Source organism: Lycorma delicatula, chromosome 7 (genome assembly GCF_047948215.1).
Source record: "Lycorma delicatula isolate Av1 chromosome 7, ASM4794821v1, whole genome shotgun sequence".
Taxonomy (NCBI): Eukaryota; Metazoa; Arthropoda; class Insecta; order Hemiptera; family Fulgoridae; genus Lycorma; species Lycorma delicatula.
In genome coordinates this window covers 141,905,234-141,930,003 of record NC_134461.1, presented here as the reverse complement: position 1 = coordinate 141,930,003, position 24,770 = coordinate 141,905,234, and the positions used below count along the sequence as shown (strand labels likewise).

General features: G+C 27.4%; 2 protein-coding genes across 2 annotated transcripts in view; one reads left to right on the top strand and one right to left on the bottom strand.

Annotated features, from left to right (window-relative positions):
- LOC142327255 (uncharacterized protein C9orf85 homolog) overlaps positions 1–16,010 on the top strand; it is a 34,696-nt gene extending 18,686 nt beyond the window's left edge. Inside the window, exon 3 of the transcript XR_012756955.1 lies at positions 15,876–16,010. The gene's annotated coding sequence lies outside the window, so the exon portion shown is untranslated. The remainder of the gene's footprint in view (positions 1–15,875) is intronic.
- On the bottom strand, positions 5,181–22,657 carry hyx (cell division cycle 73 hyrax). Its single transcript, XM_075370088.1, has 10 exons — positions 22,407–22,657; positions 20,733–20,838; positions 19,063–19,325; positions 16,861–17,071; positions 12,346–12,526; positions 10,156–10,304; positions 8,422–8,540; positions 7,743–7,972; positions 7,168–7,309; positions 5,181–5,384 (listed from the first exon to the last, which is right to left on the bottom strand). Exons 1-10 carry the CDS (start codon positions 22,535–22,537, stop codon positions 5,348–5,350), a joined length of 1,569 nt encoding a protein of 522 aa, XP_075226203.1. The 5' UTR covers positions 22,538–22,657; the 3' UTR covers positions 5,181–5,347.
- Between the last annotated feature and the right edge of the window lie 2,113 nt (positions 22,658–24,770).

Below are 24,770 nucleotides of genomic sequence, written 5' to 3'. Positions count from 1 at the left end.
TTGAGAATATCCATGGATTAATTTTTGACAATAGGATTATGACAATAATGTAGCAACCAAAAGATGAATTTCAGTTGACAAATTTCTTTTTATTACTACATTGGATGGTTCATGTATTAATATCTATTATCGTTATCAGTAAAATAAAGCAGAGCTGTATTATGTTTATGGAGATAGAGAAAGATCTCTTTTTCCTTTACTAAAATGGTTAATGTGATTAATTTTTTTCAAATTAGCTATAATTTAAATTATTGTCCAATTCTCAACTGTCGCAGATTTCCATTCATCTCATCCATCTCTTAACCACATATCTCAGGAACGGTTGACCTGAGACTTTACAAGACTGCACTTCATTTACATTCATGCATATCCTCATTCATCCTCCGAAGTAATATCTTGATTGCAGAGGCTAAACAAAAAAAGAAAGGTGGTAATGTTTCATCTTCACTTTGCCCATCCCACCTATCGGATCAGTTTCTCCTCTTCAGTTGTTTTGAAAGTAATTCTTTTATTGGTTTTCAATTTTACTTCATGTTACACTCAAAAATATTCTCTGGCCATAATGTTAAATTATTTTTCAACAAAACTTATGTTAATTTTGAAATGTTGAAGTTCAAAATCTAGGTTGTAATCCTACATCTTGCCATTTAAATTCTGCATGCTTGTTTTGTTATTGCTTGTAACATCTTTAAGCCATTTACCACAATAATTCAGATAAATTGGAAATTTTGGCTTTGAATCAAAATTTCTTATAGTTTTTTATCTGTGATTATTAACATGTGGTCTATAGCTGAAAACCTTGCAAACTTTTTTTATACACACACACACACACATATATATATATATACATGTACATGCTTTTATTATATATTATTCATACATCTTGTTGCAAAAGTGAGAATAAAACCTTTCTAATGTAAAATATTTGAGTATTTAATGACACTACTATACTTGTAGATCATATACTTATACTGTAGATATTCTTCAATTATCAATTAGCATTTGATAAGTTTGGACATGACTGTTCATTCAGTTTCAGGTTATTGTTTCCTATTATTATATTCAGATGTTAAAACATCTATTATTATAAACAACTTAAAACAGTTGTTTATAACATGTACCTATATCTTACAAGAGCTTGTATGCTTTAAACCTGATGCAACAATTAAAGAAATCTTTACTTCCAACCAAATTGACTGCGGCCATATGTTCTTTGTCATTGCATGCAGTTAAAAGAATTTATTCTAAAGTAAATTTAAGTGTTGTTGCCATCAGTTAAACTGGCCTATCATTTGAATCTCTTTTGAGAAAAATTCCACATAAACATAGGTTATGGGATTAGATGATTTTTATTAGAAAGACATTCAATGTTCAATTCAGTAGTTCTTTGACCGAGCGAAATAGCCTACAGTCACAAAAAATAAAATCTGTTTGAGTGATAAAACTTGGATGGCTCTGACTTCTGTACTTGTAACAACAAGTTTGTTTTGTTACAAACAAATCCTAGATTTAAATACTGAAGATATAGTATTGATAGGGAATTTCTATTAGAAAGACATTGTAATTCAAGAGTTTGAAAAGTGCATTCACTTAAAAAGAGAAAAATATCTTTGACTTTGGGTGGTTTTCCTGGATGAATAAAAATGGCAGAGTACAACCAGTTCTATATTATACGGCAGTAGAGCCATACTTCTTGGTGCAAAAGGATCATAGGTTATTACCTGCTAAGCCGCATCCTTCAAGCATGGGTTCTGAATGCAAAGTTAATTTTTCAATAGAACACAAAGAAGTAGTGAAATATTTAGAGTGGTTTATAAATCTGTTGCACAGTTTGGAAAATAAAAAGTTACTATTATTAGTAACGCTAGTTTCCATTTTGTAGTGCTTGTAAGGATTCTGACGAGAAAAAAAACAGGAAATTATAGGCTGGTTAAATGAACATAAATCACTGTTATGACCCTTAGTTATACAATCTCAGAGCACCTGTCAGTCATCGATTAGCATCAGCAGAATTATCAAATGTGCAAACGATTAAATAACAGCTTATGTAGGACATGAAATAGTTCCCTGTTAATTTCATACATAATCCCATAGACATAATTCAGGAATAAATAAAGGCAGGAAAAAATAGTACTTTTTAACAGTTGATTATAGGAAATTAATTGAGGACGCTTTAAAGTGAGTAATGATAGAGAACTGAAAGATAGTTTACAAGATGGGAAACTATACATCAGTTTTTGTGACTGTAACAGATTGAGTCGGGATGATTTGGATAATATGTAGTTTTACTCGGTGCAGGTGTTAAAAGATATATTGAAATTAAGTTTCTTATGTTAATTTAAAAATATTTATATGTATATTTGAAAATAATACATTGTTGGACAAACAATAAGTATTTTATCATTTCATCAACATATATACACGAGGTCTGTAAATAAAGTAATGAAACTAGTTTTTTGGGGCAGCCAAAGCGGCAACAGTGTTAAGTTACTAGTTAACATATGGTTATATGAACGGTTGATTTATATATCAGGTTTTAATATTTTTATTCCATTGTTGCCACATGAGACATATACAAACTTTTTGTGAAACAAGTTTTTGTTGTGCATTACAAAAATGAGTGATACTAATTATGAGCAACATTGTGCAATCCAGTTTTGTGTTAAACTCTGTGAGAAACTATTGAAACTTTTTCAAAATTGAAAAGGGCATACGGAGATAACAGTCTGTCACGAGCCTAAGTTTTTAGGTGGTTTAAAGCATTATCAGGTGATTGGAAATTAATTGGAGATGATCCATGCTCTGGAAGACTGTAACATCAAAATGTGATGACAATGTTGAGCGAATCAAGAGACTTTATACAGTACGACCAGCAATTAACTGTCAAAATGATTGCAGAACAGTTGAATTTGAACTGTATTACAGTCCATCAAATTTTGACAATTGAATTGGACATGAAAAATGTTTGTGCAAAATTGATTCCAAAAAACCTCACTGTTAACAGGAAAACAACAATGGAAGTGTGCAGCGATCTTCAAGGGCAGGTTGAAACTGATCCTGATTTTCTTAAAAAATGTTATTACTGGTGATGAATCTTGGATATTTGAGTATGACTCAGAAACAAAACGCCAGAGCAAGGAGTGACACACTTCAAACTCACCATGTTCTAAAAAAGCAAAAATAAGCAATAAAAACCATGCTAATTTGTTTCTTTGATACTAATGGCATTGTCCATAAGGATTTTTTGCGTACAGGTCAAACTGTAAATCAATATGTTTACTGAGAATTTCTTGAAAGACTGCAGAAAAGAGTTGCCCCCATGAAACCAGCCATCAAAGACAACTGGATGCTGCATCATGACAATGCACCTTGTCACACTGCACTCTCAATTAATGTTTTTAGCAAAGAAAAACATTCCTGTAGTTCCTAAACTATCTTATTCATCTGTTTTCCTGTTCCCAGCTTTAAAAAAACACCTCAAAGGACACCGTTTTTGACAGTAGAAAACATTTTTAAAAAAATGGTAACCGACCATCTGAAGGATATTCCGGTTTCTGAGTTCCAACACTGCTATGAAGAGTGGGAAAACCGTTTTAAGCATTGCGTGGCTTCCCAAGGGAACTATTTTGAAGGTGATAGAGTCTATGTATGATTGGATTGTAAATAAAAAGTATTTCTGAACCAGCCTCATCACTTTATTTACAGACCTCATATGGTCAAGGTAAGTTTCATTTTAAGCATATGTGCTTTTTTTATTTATCATTCAAATTGTTTGATATTTCATCTCTTTTGTGTAGTAAAATTAAAGTACTATTTTTTATGTTTTTTAATAAAAACTGTATATTAAAATTAAATAATTATTATTTTATATTTACAAATAATATTTAAATTCTTTTAGCCATTAACATGCTTTTAATTTAAGGATACTATTCATTAACAAGAAATTAAAATCAAGAATAAATATGTTCTATAAAATTATATCAAGTATAATAATAAATAACCTTTAATCAAATACATAACAGCAATGTGTATTACTTGCACATTGAAGGATATTCTGACCCTGAAGAAAAGACACCCTCCATGGCAGTTAGGAGTGGAAGATATACGTACTCATATGAGAAATGGATAATCTATATTTATTCTACTTACTCTAATAGTGGCCTACATGCAGCATAAAGAAGCAATCATAGCATTTTTATGGAATTGTTTACAGGAGCATGCTTCACAACTATTTCATCGAAATACTTTCTTTACAGTAACTATGGTTGTTCAAGCTTATTGTTTGTTTGCTGTCGAGTGACTGACTATGTTGTTGTCCATCAGTGTTAGCCCTCCTTATGAACATTTTGCTCCAGATTTTTTTTTTTATTGTTTGGTTGTTGTTACTGTATAACTGCTGTACGACAGTTTATCAGATTCTTCTTGCTGCTGTACATGTTATGCAGCAAATATTTTTTAACAATTATGTAAAATTTTGATGTTCTTAGCAATGATGTGTTCAAAGTAGACAAGAATTTTACTTTTTTTAAATTGTTGAAAGCTGATCTTTGAATTCTATTTATTGTATTTTTGCATTTTGCTTTCCTTTTATACTCAACTAGGTGACCCCAAATTCATTCTAGCCAAAATTAGTTTTGTTTTACATACTGTGTTATTTATTATACTGTATTTTTTTATAAAACTACCTTTAGTTTTCATATAAATGATTTAATCAAAATTAACTTAAAATTTCCAAGTAATATTTTTGTGTACTCCCTGCTTATTATTCAGAGATGCTTGGGCAAATTTTGCTATGGATGTAATACCAGTTATTTTTGTTATGAGAGTTCTAGCAAAATTGACTAACTATTTTAGTAATCATATGATAAATTGCTTTTTAAATTTAGGCAGAAATGATAACATTAAAAATTTGGTAATGAGATATTTGGTAAACTGAAAGTATTCTTAATAGAGGCAATATTAAAAACAGGTTTGTAAATAATTATCAATTAAATTTTTTTGAATTGTTTTTAACTCTTAAAATAATCAACCCTGTAGTTAATTTTCATTTCACCCACATTTATGGTAAGCCACATTACCACATGGATAATGCCACATTACCATAGTTAAGGTAAGCCACATTAAGGTTGAGTCTAATATTTGCATTATTTTTTATGTGTAATAAATAAAACACAATGATATAAAAAAAACAGTTGCATTTATTATCAATTTCCACTTTAATAAAATATGACATTATCTACAACAATATAGTGAATAAAATTTTTTTATGTGGTAAAATGTTTAATGTTGAACATATATACAATCAAAGTATCTAATACATAATTACGAGGCACATTCATAAATTTATTCAAAATCGAAGATGTGGTTTATTCTTCAATAAATGTCTGCAAAATAAATAAAACATTATCATTAATGATTAATATATAAAATGGAAAGCTTTAGCTACATTTTATTAACTAAAAACGAAGGATACCATGTGAAACTGGTTTATCTGCCATCTAAAAGGTGCTTCTCAACATTATTTTCGATGTTAAATACTTAGCAAAGTCCAAATCATTATTAACATGGTACTTACCACATACGTTTCAAATAGTCTGGAAAGAAGCTCAAAAAACATTACACACAAGCTTCATGTAAAATCCCAACTTGCAAAAATGGCCTAACACCATAATAGTAAGTTGAAAATGATGGGATCAACAAACTTTTCTGTTGTCAAGTGACTTGTGGGCACTTTATTGCTGCTCGCAGTAATTTGTCTTCAATATCACGAAACCCCTCAACAGCTTTAATTGTAGGTAGAATACTGTAACTTTCAGGATAAGGTATCTATAAACTACTTTACCTTTTGACAAGAATTTAGAGTATTTCATTACTACACCATTAGTTTCTTATTGGGTAATCGGTTGGCTAATTGATTTTGTCTACCTTTACTTTTAAGCCACTTTTGATATTTACATACTTTACCTTTTTTTTTTTATAACCATTTTTTACTGAATCAATTTTTCCTGTGCTACCTGCTAACATTGTTATCAACACGTCACTTAGTGAACAGGACAGGAAATGTTTACTGATGAGGGGTTTTGGTGATAGAGTTAGGTCGTGCAACATTCTAGAATTTGATTGAATCAAATATAGGATAGAATTTGAGAATCAGCACAAAATATCACTAGGTAAACATTGAAAAAGGCAGTATCATTTTTTTACAACAGACTGGCACAATCGAACAACAGGAGGATTTATGCTTAATTACCCATTCCTTAAATTACCCATGTAATTTTCTCAAAATTTAATCTTTATCCTGCCACCATTTTGGAAACAACATGGTACCAACCTTTTATTTATACCATTCTTCTTATCTTAGAGACCTTTAAAATGATGTCACAAAGGGTGTAACCATTTAAATTTCAACTCTTCCCAAGAAGGATATTTTTTTTTTTAAATGAAAAGTACATAAAATGTATTTCACTAATAACTTCTCCTTTTTTCATATTTTTTTATTGTTATTATTGAATTATTAATTACCGTAATTTTTTTTAAATTAAAATTTTATGTCTATTAACTCTGGAACCAATGAAAATAAGTACCACTTATGGTATATTATAAAATCTCTCAATGAGAGCTTATTAATGCAGTTATAGAACAATCCAAAATCTAAATTTTTTGGACTTTTTGACATTTTTTGTCAAGTCCAATTAAAAGGGGGAGGTGCACAACTAGATCTTACAACAGTCCTAAATTCAAAATTTCAACATGCTACAGTTTTTGAGTTATACAAGATATATACTATGAACGTACGTACGTACATACATACATAGACATCATGCTGAAAATAGTCAAAAAATGGATTTAGAGATGGTCAAATGGGATATTTCCGTTGAAATTTGAAACCAAAATTTGTTGAGATCATAATACTTCCTTTACTTCGTACAAGGAAGTAAAAATAAGATTTTTGTTTGTTTGATACTATTCTTAGAAGTCTATAAGAATATTTTTTTTTTTATTTGGAAAACATTTAAATGTTTTGTAGTGATATGAGTTACCAAATATACAAGAAAATACATTTTTTCAATTCTTACATTTTAACCATTTAAAAAATTTTTGATTTAATTTATATACATATGTATACATATATATGCAATCATGAACTAATAAATTAATAATACTAACTTATCAAGTTTTTCCCAAAAGACCATTAAAGCAGCCCGGTCAAGATGTCTTCGATTACGTGATAACTGAATAACTGTGACAGACCACCTTCCAACATTTGTATCAAGAGGCATTTCATCATATTTTAAATGGAATGCACAGACTGTAAATAAAAACACAATAACCATAACTGTAATTTTAAAATAAAGCAAACTTAATGAAGAAAAATATATTAATACAACTATTTTCTAAAAAATATAATGTAGTGTTTAGAGAAAATTATATTCTACAAGCGAGAGCTAAATGACAAACATGAAATTTTGGAAATATTCATATTTTACATTGATTATATAATTCATAGTAAATAGAATTTCAGTTTCAGAAAATAAATCTGTTTTATTTGCATTCTATATACAATATAATTATAATATAAATAAGTTGGCATGAAGTGTTGATTCAACACGGATAAGAGAAATCAATCACACGTGGGCAAAAGCAAAGGACCGAACACACTAAAATTGAAAAATAAAGTTATCACTTATGGTCTATATTCATACTGCATTACTTACAAAATAATAAAAAAAAAGAGTACATACTCTTTGAAAATATATCAACAGGGTTCCCATCCCACGGCCATCCTTTAAACTGCCATGCAGGACCCATAACAAAAACAGCAACAACTCTTTCCCAATCAGCATTAGTTAATTTTTGAGGTGTATCAATAACTCTGTAAGGTACAGTCAAGCCACCTTCCTTTCTACGTTGTAGCAACACTTCATTATCTCTCTTTGTACCAGCATTCTTCTTCTCTTCCGTACTGACGAATCTGAAAAGCAAATAAAAGAATATTAAATTTTAAAAACTTACAATATTTTGAAAGCAAGTTGTTTAAACAACTTGAAAAATGATTTTTTTTAATATTTAATAAAGTCTTTGTCAAAGAAATGCAACTTTTCCAAATTTTTTTCTTAATTATACATACAGTAGTTTTTAACAAGGATTTATTAAATTTAATTTCAAAATCAGTTTTAATTTATTAAATTTAAAAACCTGTTAAAACTTATTTTTTACAAAACAAAGCAAGCCCTTATAAATTAATTTACCAAATGAAAAAGAATACAAATCTGGATAAGAAATATCAATATTATGGTGTTGATAAATAAAGGAATCTGTGTTCATAAATGAGATAAGAAGTTTGACTTCTATAATTTGAACCTATTCTAATTAGGTTAGGATAAGATATAACTGAAATGTAAAAGCTAAGTATAACATTACCTTAAATCTTGTAGAATATCCTTAGCATTGTACATGGTAATCAATGATGTGTTGGCAGCTGGTATTATAATAATAGGTGTTCTAGATGTACGTTTATTGGGGTTCATCATCACTCTTGCCTAAAAAAAAATCAAAAGCTCAATATGAAAAGTTTCTTCACAAATAAAGAACAATTTTCTTGATTTTGATTAAAATATTTTATTAGTAATAAATAGGCTTTTTTATTTAATTTAAAATAAACAGCACAAAAATTATGCATCTAGTCACCCGTTTATCAAATGTCAACACAGATTTCATTTTGATGACCTATGAGAATCTATCTAGTCTTTGCAATAGTTTACTTAAACATACTGCTGTATAACACCTGGTTTACCATCTTATCCAGGACCAATGTTATTAATTAATATAGTAAATGTATAAAAAATCCTGGCACAGAATTCTGAAACCAAACTCTTAAAAAAAAAAGGCAGGGGTTAACTTAGAAAAACTAAGTAAAAATTACTGATTAGTGAACAAAAAAGTAAATTATATACCAAAATTCAGAAAACTTAAATAATAAAGAAATAATTGAATTATTTTTTTAGTAATAATGGTACTAATAACAATATATATTTGCATAGTTGGTCTGAAGAATTCAGTCTCATTTAAACTAATGGTTTATAAAATCTTTACTATAAATATATATTATTTTTGTTGTTGACATTAAGTAAATATTTGATAAAACTATTTCCTGGTTCTTTAACACTGCATAACATAGATCAATATTTCTAAAACATTTAGTCTTCTGGCTAAATTAATTAAAAATTGTAAATATTTCTATTTCTATAAGATCAGTAAATCTGAGACATTTCAAATCTGAAGAAACCATTTTAATGTGTAACTTACTGATATGGGAATAACTAATTCAGTATTGTGATTGCACCAGTAAAGAATATAAATTAGTCGGAACAATCTCTTACTGATAAAATTATTCTTGATAATTCATTGATTAACAGATACCTTATGGCACATCTTGTAATAGAATGTTCCAAGTTATAACACCAGTTTCCCTCTATATTACCTGTAACAATTCTTTTACTTTTGCAACTGTTATAGTACAGTAATAGTAGTAGTTTTTAGAAGTAACTACTGGTTGATCTAATGATGCATGTATGTACATGATGTATTAAGAATTCATTTTAATTATATTATTTTTATTCACATACTCATAATAGATCCGAGTATTATAGCAGATAACATAAATGATAATTTTTCAACTTTCTTTTAAATCGTATTATTATTATTGTCATTACTCTAAATGAAATTTGCACATTACTGATTTTAATGATTGTACAAATATTCACAAAACATGGTCTCTGACTTCGTATTTCTATGTTTCTTAACGATGTATGGATTTTAATTTTTTTTAAACTAATAAAAATGGTATTTAATATCTAATGTAGTCAATAAACAAACAAAATTTTAGAAGAAAAGCAAGAGGTCCTTAATAAGGTACTAGTTTTAATATTAGATCCACTTCAACAAGTATTGAATCTGAAATATTAATCTGCAAGTACTGCTATGTATATATTATTTAAATAATAATTTACAGAAAATGATAAGCCATGAAGTCATTTTATTACTGAAACAAAATCACTGCTTCCAGCATATTTTTAAATTTATAATAATTAATTCTATTACAAGTAAGATGTTTTCAAAGAGAACAGTACAACATAAACAAATTAAACATATTACCTGAGATGTTGGAATAGGCTGTTGAGGTGTATTATGCATTGGTTGAATCATTGGTGTAATAGGCCTCTTTGGTTGATTTCCTTCAGTTACAGATTTTAATGTCATTCCGTGGTATGTTCCCATCGTATCAATTTTAAATCCCTCAGTTTCTGGAAAATGATATTAATATTGTATGATAAAAATAATAAAAAAAATATATGAAAGTTAAGTCCAATACATAATACTTATTACTGTAAAATCTAGTTTTCTAGTCTAAATTTTAAAATAACTTCAGGACAAAGAATGATACTTTCCACACACAGTGCCAGCATATTTTTTAAAAAATAACAGTTGCATCGGTTTCCAGATTGTCACAGTAAAGTAAAAGAAATTTTGTGTGTTATTGAGAATAAAAATTGCCCTTCAAATTCATATAAATAGAAAACGTTATCTAATCAAATGCAAGGCACACTAACATCATAAGATAACTACAAGTATACTAATATCATAAGACATACATCCTCTACAGTTTTTCATGGCAGACAGACAATTTTTATATATCCCAATGGCAATATATTTATATTTTATAACCTTCCATAAAATAAACACTGAAGGTGTCCTAAGGATCAAAGTTCTCAGAAGGAGAGTTCTGTTCAAATTACTTTAAATATTTATAAATATGAAACTTTTTTACTAAAGCAATAGCTCAATAAAATGCTATTGTGTTAAAATTAATCAACATACATTTTACAGTTTGTAGAGACCTGTTTAGTTTGTGATAGATTTGAAATTAATTGTATTCTCTATAAGCACAAAAATAGAATCATATGTTTGATATTTAAAATTTTTTTTGCCTAAACTGAAAAATTATTAAACTACTGCATTTAAAATAAAACTTCAAAATAATATACACAGAAAAATAAGCCAGATGTATAACAAAAAACATAGAGATAGAAAGCACACATTACTACTTTCTTAAAAGTGTTTTGGGGTACTCTTATGAAATGTTACATATTAAGCTTCGATAGGGTGTATTGCAATAGTATTCTATTACTAAGTTAGTGCCATGAGTTTAGAAGCAACATTTTTAAGACAATTTTAAGGTAATGTCATAAGACATTAACACTAATCCAATTTTCATTTTATCAGTAACAACCTTATTCTTCAGAGAAAAACTGATTATTACTCAAAGGGTTAAATGCCCATCGTAGTAGCTTTTAAAATAAAAAGACTTATGTATTTATACACTATTCTAAAATAATGACATGAAAACAGAATTTTTTTATAAGAGGGGAAAAATATATAACATCATTCCTTTTAATTATAACAAAAATTAACTACGTACATTAGCTGTTATAAACATGTGGTTATAGACAATATAATATTTAATTATTCAAAAAACAAAGACCCCTTGCCAGGCTTACTAAGAAAAACACATGTAATGTGGTTTCTCATTTCCTTCTTTACTGAGCCAAATATAATGCTGCTATCATCATGCTAGGCCCCCTTTAAATACAGATGCTACAAGTAACTTTACTTGTTCAACATAAAAACTAAAAAAATATATATATATATGTGTGTGTAAAGAGCATCATTACTTCAAGAGAAAGCAACTCTAGCCTAGTATTCCTGGTACTTTTTTAGGTGCTTTATATGTCAAGCCTTAAGAAAGGCGGGGACAATTTATTATTATAATTTATCAAATTTTACCATTATAATTTACTATTATTATTTATTTATAAATTTTACCATAATCAGATCACTCATTATTTTCTAATGGTTCTGCGGTTTGTACAATTTAGATTATGCACAATATTTCCATAAGATCTTATAGTAGTTAGGAATCTGACAGACATACCATCACAAAAATTAGTCATACGTAAGATTAACGATACTATCAAATTGGGTTCCTACACGCTAGCCCTACTACATAATTTAGAGATTTTTTCCAGTTTATGTCTATGATATTTTAAACAATACTATATCAAAATTTTTTAAATTATATTTCTTCATTTGTATGATGCTACACATATATGTGAACACCAAAAGTATATATGTTAAGGAAAGTGTGCAAGAGTTCAATATAAAAACCTCATTTTTTTAATGACGTGTCCTGAAGCAGACATCAGATACTGTGTTTTAAATTCTTATCTAAACTAGAAGTTTAGATGTGTTTCAAAGTATATTTACAATAAGTATCATAATAATTACCTTCTTTTTGTCTAATAAATCTTTCTTGGTCATATCTGTTGTATACAACTGGCTGAGGAATTACTGCTTTTACTGGTGTTGCACGAGGTGTGATTACCGGTGTTGGTTGAGGTGGTCTGTGCCGACCTTCTTCTCTTGCTTTAATAGACTGAAGTATAGCAAATATATTTTTTGCGAAGTTCTAAAAAAACAAAAAATATCAGATGTATTTTCAACTGTTTTTGTAAAGCGCTTTCAGGATATTTACCAATCAGATTTATTGCACGCAGCATAACCAATCCTAAATGATTAATGTAATATATTAACTAAGATCATACCCAAGAACAGCTTATACAAAGTAAAAATTTAGAATTAAATGTTCGTTATTATCATTATAATGAAGTTGAAAAAAGTTTACATTCTGTAATTTTTTTTCAGATTTTATCATTTAATTCTTCATATTTACTACTCATAAATATTTAGTTCTTTAGTACAGCCTTAGTTAATTTAGGTATATTTATTTTGTATAATTTTTAGTATATTTATTTTTTTGAAAACAAGCGGTCATGTATTTTTAGTAGTTGTTATATAATATAATTCAAACTAATTAGGGAGAAGAACCTTGCCCAAATTACAGTATGTCTTTTTTTCAAATGAAGCTTACTAGGCATAATAATGGTTATATAAAATTCACTCTCGCTAAAGAAACATTTCAGAAGTACAGCATATATTTACCGTAATAAACACAAATAATATGCTATATCAAAACTTAGCCAGTCATTCTAAAGTTATGAAATCATGGAAAATAAGAACACAATAAAAACAACTAATCATAGTTACAACAAAATATTAATATGATGAAATTAGTGAAATTCAACCTCTTATTCTGCTTTAGAGACCTCTGGCTGATTTTAATCCACATTTTTTAATTTTGTTTTGGAAGTAGGCTATATTCAATTTTTACTCATTTCTGTACTGTTCTTTTACATCTTTGAGAATTTGTTACAATAAGAACATTTTTAGTAATTCAGGCTAGTTGAAAAATGCCATAATTATCCTCAGTTCCCAATTATTGAAGGTTTATAGAAAGTATTTCATTTTTTTTATTTTTATATAACTTGAGAATAACCATATTGAACCTTCCATACATTGCTGCTTTAGTAATTTTTACATCAATCTAAATTAAGCCAATAAGCACTCCAGGACAAATTTTATCAGCATAACAATATAATCCACAACTTTATTAATTGTCCAATGTATCAACAGTAGCAATTAAATTTAATTAAAACTCTGTATTTCAGTTTTGATCTTTATTTTACAAAACTGTAATTGTTTTTTTGACTGTGAGGTATATGAACCAGTTTAGATACTGTAATAGTAGTTTAACAGTTTTCTACTGTAATTAGAACTCTACACAGTAGATGATATTTATGACTGTGCATCATTCTTCTATACAAGTTTTGTTTTAATACTAAAACAATATTTTTAAAAAATCTGTTATTCTTATATAGATTATTTTGTTCAAAACTTAGGTATGACGAATTAGAACGCTAATAATTGATTTAGGTAAATTTTATTAAATTTATTTTCCCATGTAAAACTGTTTATTTTTTTAGAAATGGTTGTATAAATAACAGATTTTAATTTTCAGCAAAAACAAATAGTTACAATTCTACTGAATCTAAAAATACTGAGTTTCATATTCTACCCCAACCAATTTTCAAAACATGATTACTAGTCTGTCTATGAAAACAAGGGATAAAGGATTTTTGGATGAATTCATTTTTTTATATCATTACATTGTCATTGAATAAAACAATAAACTTTAACTGCTTTAATGATAATGGTGTAACATAATGGCACCTACTGAATTGTCATTCAGTAGGTGAAGTTAAAAGAAATACAAGAGTGACAGATTCAATAAAATCTCATCAATACTTTTTACAATAACGCAGAAGAATTCATATTCTTCTGCATTATTGTAAAAAGAACATAAAAAACAGAAAGAACATAAAAAACATTTTTAGTTTTCAGTACATAAACATATAAACCTGTTAATTTATAACAATGTAAAAAATATAAGAGGTATGATCCAAAAAATGTATATTGAACTAATTTTTATAAGTAAACTGATTAAGAAGGTTTATCTTAAACAAAGCATCTTAATTAAAAGGTAGTCATTATTTTAGAGCTGTATAATTTATTAACTACTGTTTCCAAGACTTGAAACATGTTTTGAAACCAATCAATGTCCAAAAACTAACAGTTACTTCATTCATTTTCTATAGTAACTTCTCAATATGATGATTTCTTCTTTTCATTCCAACCTTCACCTTAAAAAAAAGAACTTTAAAAAACAGCAAAAAGGTTATTGGTTGGCAGGAGTGGAGAATGAAAAGTGGTGACAAATCAAGTTGCCTCAGTATAAAAACTTAATGCACTATAAAATTCCAGTCTTTGGTTGAATAACATCCCATAAATACTAGTAAATTTGAATTATTAATGTTTTATTAATAGGGAAAACACAGTTTCACTGCAGTTGTCATACTTTATTTGGTCTGGGATAATTTATGGCTTTCCACTGTGCTGATTAAGCTTTGGTTTATATTTATGCTTATAAATGCACGAATGATCATTATGGTACTTCTAAAATGATTTTTATACTTTCAAAACACTAGTATTTTTTCCTCAACTTATATAAGTTTCATATCCAGATTAATGTTTTAACCTTGAGATAGTTCTAAAATGAGATTCTGCAGTTTTACCAGACAGCAATGATTAATCTTTTAACAGTTTCTTCACTTTAGGCCATTGCTCCCCACTTCCCAGAATGTTCAGTCTTTAAAATTTACAACAATCTTTAAAGTTTATACTACTTATAAACATGTTCACTGTCCCAATTTCATTAACACAAGGAATGGGTCTGGAAATTTCAAATTTTTCATCATCATCCTTCGATCAATTGTTTTTTCTAAAATGAATATTGCCAACATTTGGAAGAATATACACTTAATTCATCTGGAGCTTAGAAGAAATAAGTGAATGTATTTATAGATTAAGCACTACATTAAACTAAGACAGACTGCTTCTTGATTTGCCAGCCATTTTACAGTAATGAACGCATTCTGAATACTTATAACAAATGAAAAAAATTTAAGTTGTTCAAAAAATTACAACAGCAGGTATAAAGTATATACAACCATTTTATTTTTTAAACATAATTATTAATTAATGTAACATTAATAATAAAATTATTATAGAATAATAATAGAATTCATAGATGTGTTAATTTTTAGAATTAAGTGTTATATAATATATAACTTACTAACGCTCTCATGTGCAAATATATCCTTTTATTACTTAAACATAGGGAGTATAAAAAGTTAACTATTGAAAAAGCACAAATAAGACTCTCCTAACATCCTCATTTTTCATTTTAACAAAAACCTACAGATCATTTCCTAATGACCTTCAAACCATTCCTAATGGCATATAAAATACAGTTTTTAAAATCTTAAATAAAACAGTTTCATTATAAAATAATTTTACAGGAATTGTATTCAATAAGGAATTACTAATTTTCTCATATAATGGCCGAGTCAACAACAGGTCTAATGATAAATAACTAATAAGGAACTCACATAAATAAATGTATAACTACAATGAATTGTATTCAGAATAAATCATCAGTCAAATTTGAGTAAATGAATTTGATCGCTAAAGACATTGTAAGTAAAGACTGATTTTTGTTTAGAATATAAACTTTCAATGATTCTTTATGTTTAATGACTTTATTATTTTACATTGTATTGTGTTGTATTATGTAATGTTTTGTTATATTCTAAACACGTAACTAATTATTACTAATAGCTAATAAGAAATTGTTCTTGTTTGACAATATATAAAATTCTCAAGAACAAACACGAATAAAAAAATGAATGAAGTATGAAAAATATATAATCTATTAGATTCCATAACAGGTATTGTAGTTATAGTTGTAAATTTAAGGACATCTGTCGGTTACAGTTATAAAAAGATTACATATAATTTATATGTTAATCATTAATATTTATAAATACCAGAATTAAAACAATTAAGGTCACTTACCATTTGTAACACTAAAATATTTTCACAGAAAGCTACATCATCATCAACTTTTTTATCATTAGTAAATTGCGCATTGTACTAATTATTATATATACCAGTTTGTCAATTATATTAAAACTACATTCTAATGTAATTGACAAGATCTTACATGATTTATAAACTCTGTGCAATCTATATGTAATAAATAAGCTACTAATGATGCGAGTTATCGAGTAAATATTTAAGTGTTTATATACAGGTGAAAGTTTTTAATCATTCTGAATTCTATCTGAAAATGAGTAACGATAAGTATATTATTGTAAGTATTGTTAGAAACAGAATTTTTGATCTTGATATTTCAAAAAACAAGCTATACAAAAAATAAAACGGTTTTTTAAATGGAAAAAAGGAAAGGTCACGTGTAAAATTTCAGATTCTACAATTAAGTACCTTTCCAGCACTCTGAAGAATAGTTGTACGAGTTCTCCACTGCCTCTCCCTGGATATAATATTTTTAGTGACATCAACATCAAAATCTAACATAACTCGAAGATCAGTACCGAGACTTATATCATCACTACGTATAGTTGTACGCTTTTTTGCTAAACGTTTTGCTTTAATAGCAGCAATTTTTTCAACTGACATTGCTTCTGACAGTGATCTGATTATTAAACAAAAACATATATCAGTTAGAAGTGTATATAAGTTTCTTTTAAGAATTAACACAAAAAAAAATTATAATAAAAATAAGCAATTACCCATTATAAAATATTCACATATAAACAAAGTTATTTACACAAAAATGTATAATATCACAACTGCATTTTGTATAGCACATTTCAAAAAAAAGTTGCTATTAAAAACACCATTTACAATTATTAGTATGATAAGGAAGTTATGTTTTTTTTTATTAACATAAAGCTATGAGATTGTATATTTTTTCATCAATAACAGGTTAGACATCATTAAGCATTCTAAAACAAATAAGTTCATAGTATTTTTTCTAAAAAAAACTTTGAACACTGCTATAACCAATAAAAGTTTATGTTGATCGTGAGATAAACAAAGGTGAAGAAACAAAACCATAATTGGATAATACATTTTTCACAATATTTCATCAACGTGAGTGATAAAACATTAAGCATACTGAAATGTATAAAGTAGGTAAAAATTTATTTGATACGTATATACTACAGGAATAAACTATTGTTACTGATGAACTTTTTTTTTAATGTAGACTAAAATCCATACCATGATATTAAAAACTAAACAAATGAAATTACCCATTATTTAAAGGTGAAGAACATTATTATGGGGAACACATTATTTATGGGGAAGATAACCTCGTTAAATCTATAAAACTTGCTTCACAGAATCACATTTAAGCAAAAACGTATTATTGATAAAAATGCAGTGTGATTACCATATTGCAATAAAACATTTCAGATAAGTATTGTAACTGAAACGGAGTACTATACCATTAGTTGGTTGATGTATGTTAACAATATAAATATATAAAACTATTAAATTATCGTTAAAAGATTATTTGTAAGATTTTTTGGAATTTTTAACTCTGCCACTCTGTAAATTACATCAATCTCTTCAGTGAAGAACTGCATAAAATTAAACTAATATGACCATGTGCATCAACATGAAATTAAAACCATAAACGGTAATGTATAACTGCAGTATATAGTAAATTATTTGTAGAATATTAACATTAAGAATGAAGAGCAGAACCATAGACAATGCTGTCCAACACAGTAGAAATTGTGAAGTCAGTAGTTCTATGTACATATATATATATATATATATATATATATATGAAAATGCTTTTTTTTAAAACATTTACATTAATACAGAAACTTTACCACAACAAAGATTCTGCTTACAAGAGTAGCAACAAAATGGTTAGTAGTACAATTTTAAACATTAAAAAATATAAACAATATATACCAACAATACAGAAATGTACCCAAATACAGAAATGTATCACTGGGTACATTTAGCTAACTGGTAAAATAGAAATCATGAGATGTCTTAAAAGGACACACGTGGTTATGAAGTAGCCCAAATGTAAAACAATACCAAGAAAGGAAGGAATGAAGGAAAGGTCAGAGTAATCAACCAACAAGATAAAGGTTAGAGAAAAGGTTGGTAAAAAAGAAAGAGATTGATAATCGCTAAAAAAAAACTAACATAAAAAAAATGGCCCAGGTATAACTTTTTTTTTATATAACGAAGAAATTAAGTAGAAAATTTATAATCAGATATGTTTTGTAGGGAAACGGTAATGTAAAAATATTATTTATAACAATACAATGTATTATAGTTTTACAATATTTGTAAAACATATTCTTTAACATTTTGAATAAATTCTTAGATTTACTAACGGGCAATAGGATGAAAAAGGGTCAATCTTGAATGGCTAATTTTATGTCAGATTTATAACACAAATAAATAATAAATTTTAACAACTTTAATGATATAATATATTATAAAAGAATTATGTATATAAAAATTTATAATTTACAACTCTATAACAAAAATTTAATGGTACTTATATCATAAGTAAAAAGTCAGTTACATAAATATTTAACTAAAATGATATAATTAAATTATAACTGATTAGAATTAGAATGATCAACTAACTTAATATTATCAACAGTGACAGAAGCTTCTTTCGGTGCATCTAAACGAGCAGCAAGTTGTTGTTTTACACGCTGTACATGTGTGTCTTCTAGTCGTGGTTTTTTTGAAACTGTTTCTACAGATTCATCAGGTGCTCTTTTTACCTGTGTGGGAATTTCAAGAGGAGCGCTTTTGTCAATGCTTGCTGAAGTGGCTGTTTCACCATTAAGGTATGCCAATAAGTCTTTTCTGTCAGGTCGACGTACCACTGAAATATTCTCCATCTAAAATTAAAAACAAATTTTTTTTTACTTAGATTTCCATCAAAACATACATATATAGACAAGACATTATTCTATCAACCACATTTTTAATCCATTTTTCTCTGTAACAATTAATTTTGCATTACCTACAGTTACTTCAATTTTTAGGCTAAAAACCTTAGGCATTTATTAGAAGATAAAATAAAAGAAAGTAATATTTTGCCTTTCACATTTATAAATAATAACATATGACTAACGTATTCAACAGTAAGTTTCATGTCACCTAATTCATGAAAACAGAAATTCTAATAAAATAACAAAAGTAATAATAATAATAATACAAATTTAAATTATATTTACAAGTTTTGTCTATTTCTATCTCCAGAATTATATATCCACACTGGGTGCAATGTATTCTGCATTTCTACGGAGAGTAGGTGCAGTTACCAAAAACACAGGTGCACCATTGATAAAAAAATTTGAGTTTCAAGCTTTTAAGTTAATAACCTAAAGATGCTGGCCAATAATAGATCCTATTATTGTCTGATCCAGACAAGCATGCAATGTGGTAATGACTAATTTCATTAGATTAACTTATCAGAATCTCGTCCACAAATTAATTAATAAAACATGATAATCTGTTGGTTAAAATTCCTAACAAACAAAATACAATAGATCTACTCCATATAATAATATACCAATAAACACAAGATGTAAAGGAGTGTACAAATTAAACCATATGGATTGAACTAAATATTACACAAGGTCAAGTAATGAAATACCAGAATCAACCTCAACAAATCATACCACAAAAAGGCAGGTTTTATATGTATTATATAAAATTCATTAACACAATAAAAAATCTGATAAAAGCATAATAAATGAAAACACAAATCAAGTACATATTAGATCTGTACGAAGTGCATTTCTAACAACTTTTAATAAAAAAAAGGCCATGTATAATATTCCTGAGAAAGAGAATGGATTGTAGATCTCAAAAAGATCTTTTAATAGCATACTTACAATTATTTAGAAAGTGATAAATTTTTATTATTTTATGCAACTTCTCATTTGTATCTTCCATTAATCTCAATTTCACAGGCAATTATTTTACTATGCCTAAAACGATATTAATATTCATTTGTGTCGTTTCTTCTCTAAAAAAAAATTTAACTCGGAATAAAATATAGCAAAGATAATTCTTATAAAAACATCAATAATAAATGAACTGCTTTAACTTATGGTAAATCAGTAACATTAGAAAAAATTATGCTTGCATGCAACTTTGTAACATGTAGTTAGATTTTAGTATGATGTTAAAAATGATGGTCAGCTGCCAGCTATTCTTGTTAAGCGTAACACTCATTATGTATAATTGTTCAATAAATAATTTTAAAAATTAATAGTAATACTTAAAAGAAAACTTACAGCAGCTTGTCGCACATACACAGGATGGCTAAGAGTAACATTTTTAAGTAGTAGGAGAAGACACTCCAGTGTGTAATATTCTTTCGGTTTTCCATCTTTACCAGAGCTGTAAAATAAAAAACACTTTATTTTAGAGAGTTGATACTTAACTATTTGTTAATAAAGATTAATTATCATTATTAAAATCACTTACAATCATATCCCGTTTTACTTTTTTTAAATGAACATATAATGAATTTATTAACAATTCATTTTAACTTCACAGGAGTTATTAAAAATTTAGGTTTGAATTACTACTCTTAATAAAGTATATAATTCTTTATAAAATTCGAATTGTAATCAGTCAAAATGACAATATACTCTACCCATTTATGAAAAAAGGAATTTCAAAATGCAGACATAAGTAATATTTAATTATACACTGACAAATACTGAATTTAAACAGCAAGACACAATTATACTAAGTTGGCATTTATTAGTTACTAATGTACATAACAGTCAATGGTATTTTTTTTTAAAATACAAAAATTCTGCTTTAATTAATAAAAGCAGTTGGAATTATAAAATTAAATATTTATAAACTTGATACTAACACCAATCTGATACTACCATTTACCAAATTGGGGATATGGAAAGCAGTGATGAATACACTCAACAGACCAACTGGTTCTTTGGATTGCTGAAGAGTTATATCTAAATAATTCCCTAATAAGCTAATCTAACAAACAAATTTGGGCAATGCTTAACTATTTGGGTATAGCAATTAAAACCCATATACAATTATCAACTGGACTTATGTTTCATATAATTATTTCTGTTAAATTATTGATGTACAGTTAATGCAGAAAATTTCCCAAAATAACATTTTTTATTTTGATTCTATTTGTAATAATAGTATTTCATATTTGTCTGTCAAAATACAATACAAGAATAATGTAGGTTGATCCCAGAGTAAATTTAAAATGGGCCTAGAAAGTAACAAAATGAAATTTTAAGGATGAGGATTATAGCTTCATAATATGATAAACTATTATGTAGAAAATTTCAAATGATGTAAAATTTTTAACACCATAATCTCTTTATCAATTCAGAATCATCAGAAAAACTATAAAACGAACCGAATATAGTTTACCTTACCTAACCTATACTTCAGATACCAGTTATTTATACAATTATTTAAACGGTTATTTAAGTAATTCGGTCACAGCATTTTTTCACAAATGTATAAATTATTACCAAGCCGATATATTATTCCCTTAAAGTAATCCGTACACTGAGAAATCAAATAGTAAAATAACTTGACGACGCAAGCTACAAATAATCAAATGCACAATTAACCTCAAATATGAGAAAATTTAAACAAAATTCAATTTAAACGAATGCTTCAAAATTTAATAACTGTAAAAGCAATCGCTTGTAACACTAAAATAAATAGGTATGCCAAGAAACTTTAAATTAAATTTTGTAATAATGATAAATTAAGTATAAGGAAAAATAACCTTTAAAAGGCACAATCCACAACATTCACCTTCACAAAAAAAAACCAAATCACTTAACTTATTTCTACATGGCTTACATAAGTACGAAACTGACATAATGTACATTATTACTGGTTCAAATAAAATCTAAGTAAAAAAAATTATAAAAATTTGTCAATTTTGCTAACGTACTCACCCCCACACAAGGTAGTTAGTCTTGACATTTTTAGGCCATGAGAATTCACCAAAAATGATTTGATTGTCCCTTTCAATGATCTCTTTTTTATTAACATTATACTGCCTCAACAGACTAAGCGGATCTGCCATGGTGACTACACTAATAACACTACACCAAACAACAAGCACGCAAGAATTAACAGCTGCCGAATCAGAATATACGCAACCCCCTTTCGTTCAGGACTAACAGGCGTCTAGCCACAGATACAAAAATGGGATTGTAGTATTTCCACCTTTGGTCACCAGAGTACAGTACATGTTGAGCCCGCAGCAAAATAAACAATATTTTTGTTAGTATTATAAGGAAGGGCAAATTCGGCAGTAAAAATTCTACCCAAGCCCACTTCTAAATAGAAAATAGATAAAAGAAATGCATAAATAATTTTATCAGTATATGCAAATATTATTTGTGTATAATAATATTTTTCCTATACATTAAGCTTTAAATATATACGGCTCAATTATTGTGCAACCTTAAGGCACAATTATTAAAGTTTTAAAATTACTTTTTAACAATCAGTAAAAAATTCCTCAATCAACTCATAAGTTTCTTTTTTCAGTCAAAGCCTTACCCTTCACCACTTAAACAGATTTTTATGAAATGTTTTTTTATAGATAAAATTTTTTTCTACAAAAAAAAATCTGTAGTAATACCGTGACTCCTCATTTTTACTTCCTTGTACGAAGTAAAGGAAATATTGTGAACACAAAAAATTTCGGTTTTCAGATTTCAATGGAAATATCCATTTTGACCATCCCTGAATCCATTTTGACTAGTTTCGGCGTGACGTCTGTACATATGTACGTATGACTGTGCATATGTATCTCGCATAATTAAAAAACGATTAGGCATAATATGTTGAAATTTTTGGATTTCGGATTGTTGTAATATGTAATTGTGCACCTCCCCTTTTGATTGCAATCGACTGAACCAAAAGTGCCCAAAAAAAGTCAAAATTTTGGATTTGTTCTTAACTGCAGTAATAAGCCCTCATTGATATATTTTCAACGATATATAATAAGTGATACTTATTTTCATTAGTTTTACAGTTATAGCCAAATAAAAGTTTTATTAATGAAATATTTGGATCTTAAAAGGGAAGGCACATCGGTTCGAATCAGACTTCACCTCCTTTTTTTAATGCACATTTTAACTTTTTAATTTAAATGTATTCATTTATTAATAATTATTAACCATTGATTGTAAAAAAAAGTTTTACAATAAATAATTATTCAATTATAATATGAAAAAAAAAAATTATAAGTTATTACTGAAATAAAATTTTATGTACTTTTAAAAATACTATATATAATTTAATAGGCAATATTAAATACGTGTATATGTAATAAATTTGGTGAAACATCTGATTATTTAATATGAATTGAAAATAATTTAGAATCCTATTATTTTTTGATTTTAAGGGTTTAATTTTATTTAATTATTCTGGAATTTCTGTTAATTTTATCTATATTAAAGTTAACAGGGTGACTGAAAAATAGACGCTAACAAGAACAACAATACACTGAGGCATACATGCCCGATCATTGGTAAATTGTAAAAAAAAATTCTTATCTTTTAGTTCATTACTCCACTGACAATGTTCTCAAATATTCTTCCTAAGTCGAAGTTGATCATCAGTTCGTTTGTTTTTTTGTTGCCGATCATTTAATCGTTCTTTGGTTTGATATAATTCTTCTGATCTTAATTTGTGTATACTAATGTTCTCTAGTTTTAACATTTTCTCTCTATATTTATCATCCTCTGTTAATCATTTTACTCTTTCCGTGATCTTAACGTTTTCTTCCTCTTTATATTTATCATCTTCTTTTAATGTTTTTATTCTTTTTTTTTTTGCAACATTTTCTTCCTTTTTTCATTTTCCTTTTATGTACTTTCCATTTTAAAGAAATTTGTAAATGTAATTTAATAGACGTACAAGGAAGTTACGTGTTGTCCACAACAGATTTTTTGTGATGTGAAATTAAGTTTGAATCGTAAGAAAAATGTTATAACTGACCAAGATTAGAACCCAGAACGTTCTGGATTGATAGGCAGAGCTGCTACGACTTCGCCACATTTGTAGAAATTTAACTTTTTTGGTTTGAAAATGTGATGTTAAATTTCCTACCGTAATTCATTAAAATTTCTATTTTGAAAGGAGTAAATTTATTCAGTAAATAAAAAGTATAATTTAAGTTACACTGGACTGAAAAATACTTAGGTACTTTTAAATCAAAAATGAAAATAACACGGTTTTAAGAAAATTGACATTAAAATTAAATATATTTTTTTTCCTTCAATTGGTCTGACACAAATAACAAT

What these genes read in the sequence shown, in the direction of transcription:
- hyx (XM_075370088.1), bottom strand. Translation starts at nt 22,537, where the DNA reads ATGGCAGATCCGCTTAGTCTGTTGAGGCAGTATAATGTTAATAAAAAA. An exon ending in GTCACTGTTGATAATATTAA is followed by an intron (nt 17,072 to 19,062) that starts GTTAGTTGATCA and finishes TTTAATAATCAG; the next exon opens with ATCACTGTCAGAAGCAATGT. An exon ending in TTTTGGGAAAAACTTGATAA is followed by an intron (nt 5,385 to 7,167) that starts GTTAGTATTATT and finishes TTTATTTTGCAG; the next exon opens with ACATTTATTGAAGAATAAAC.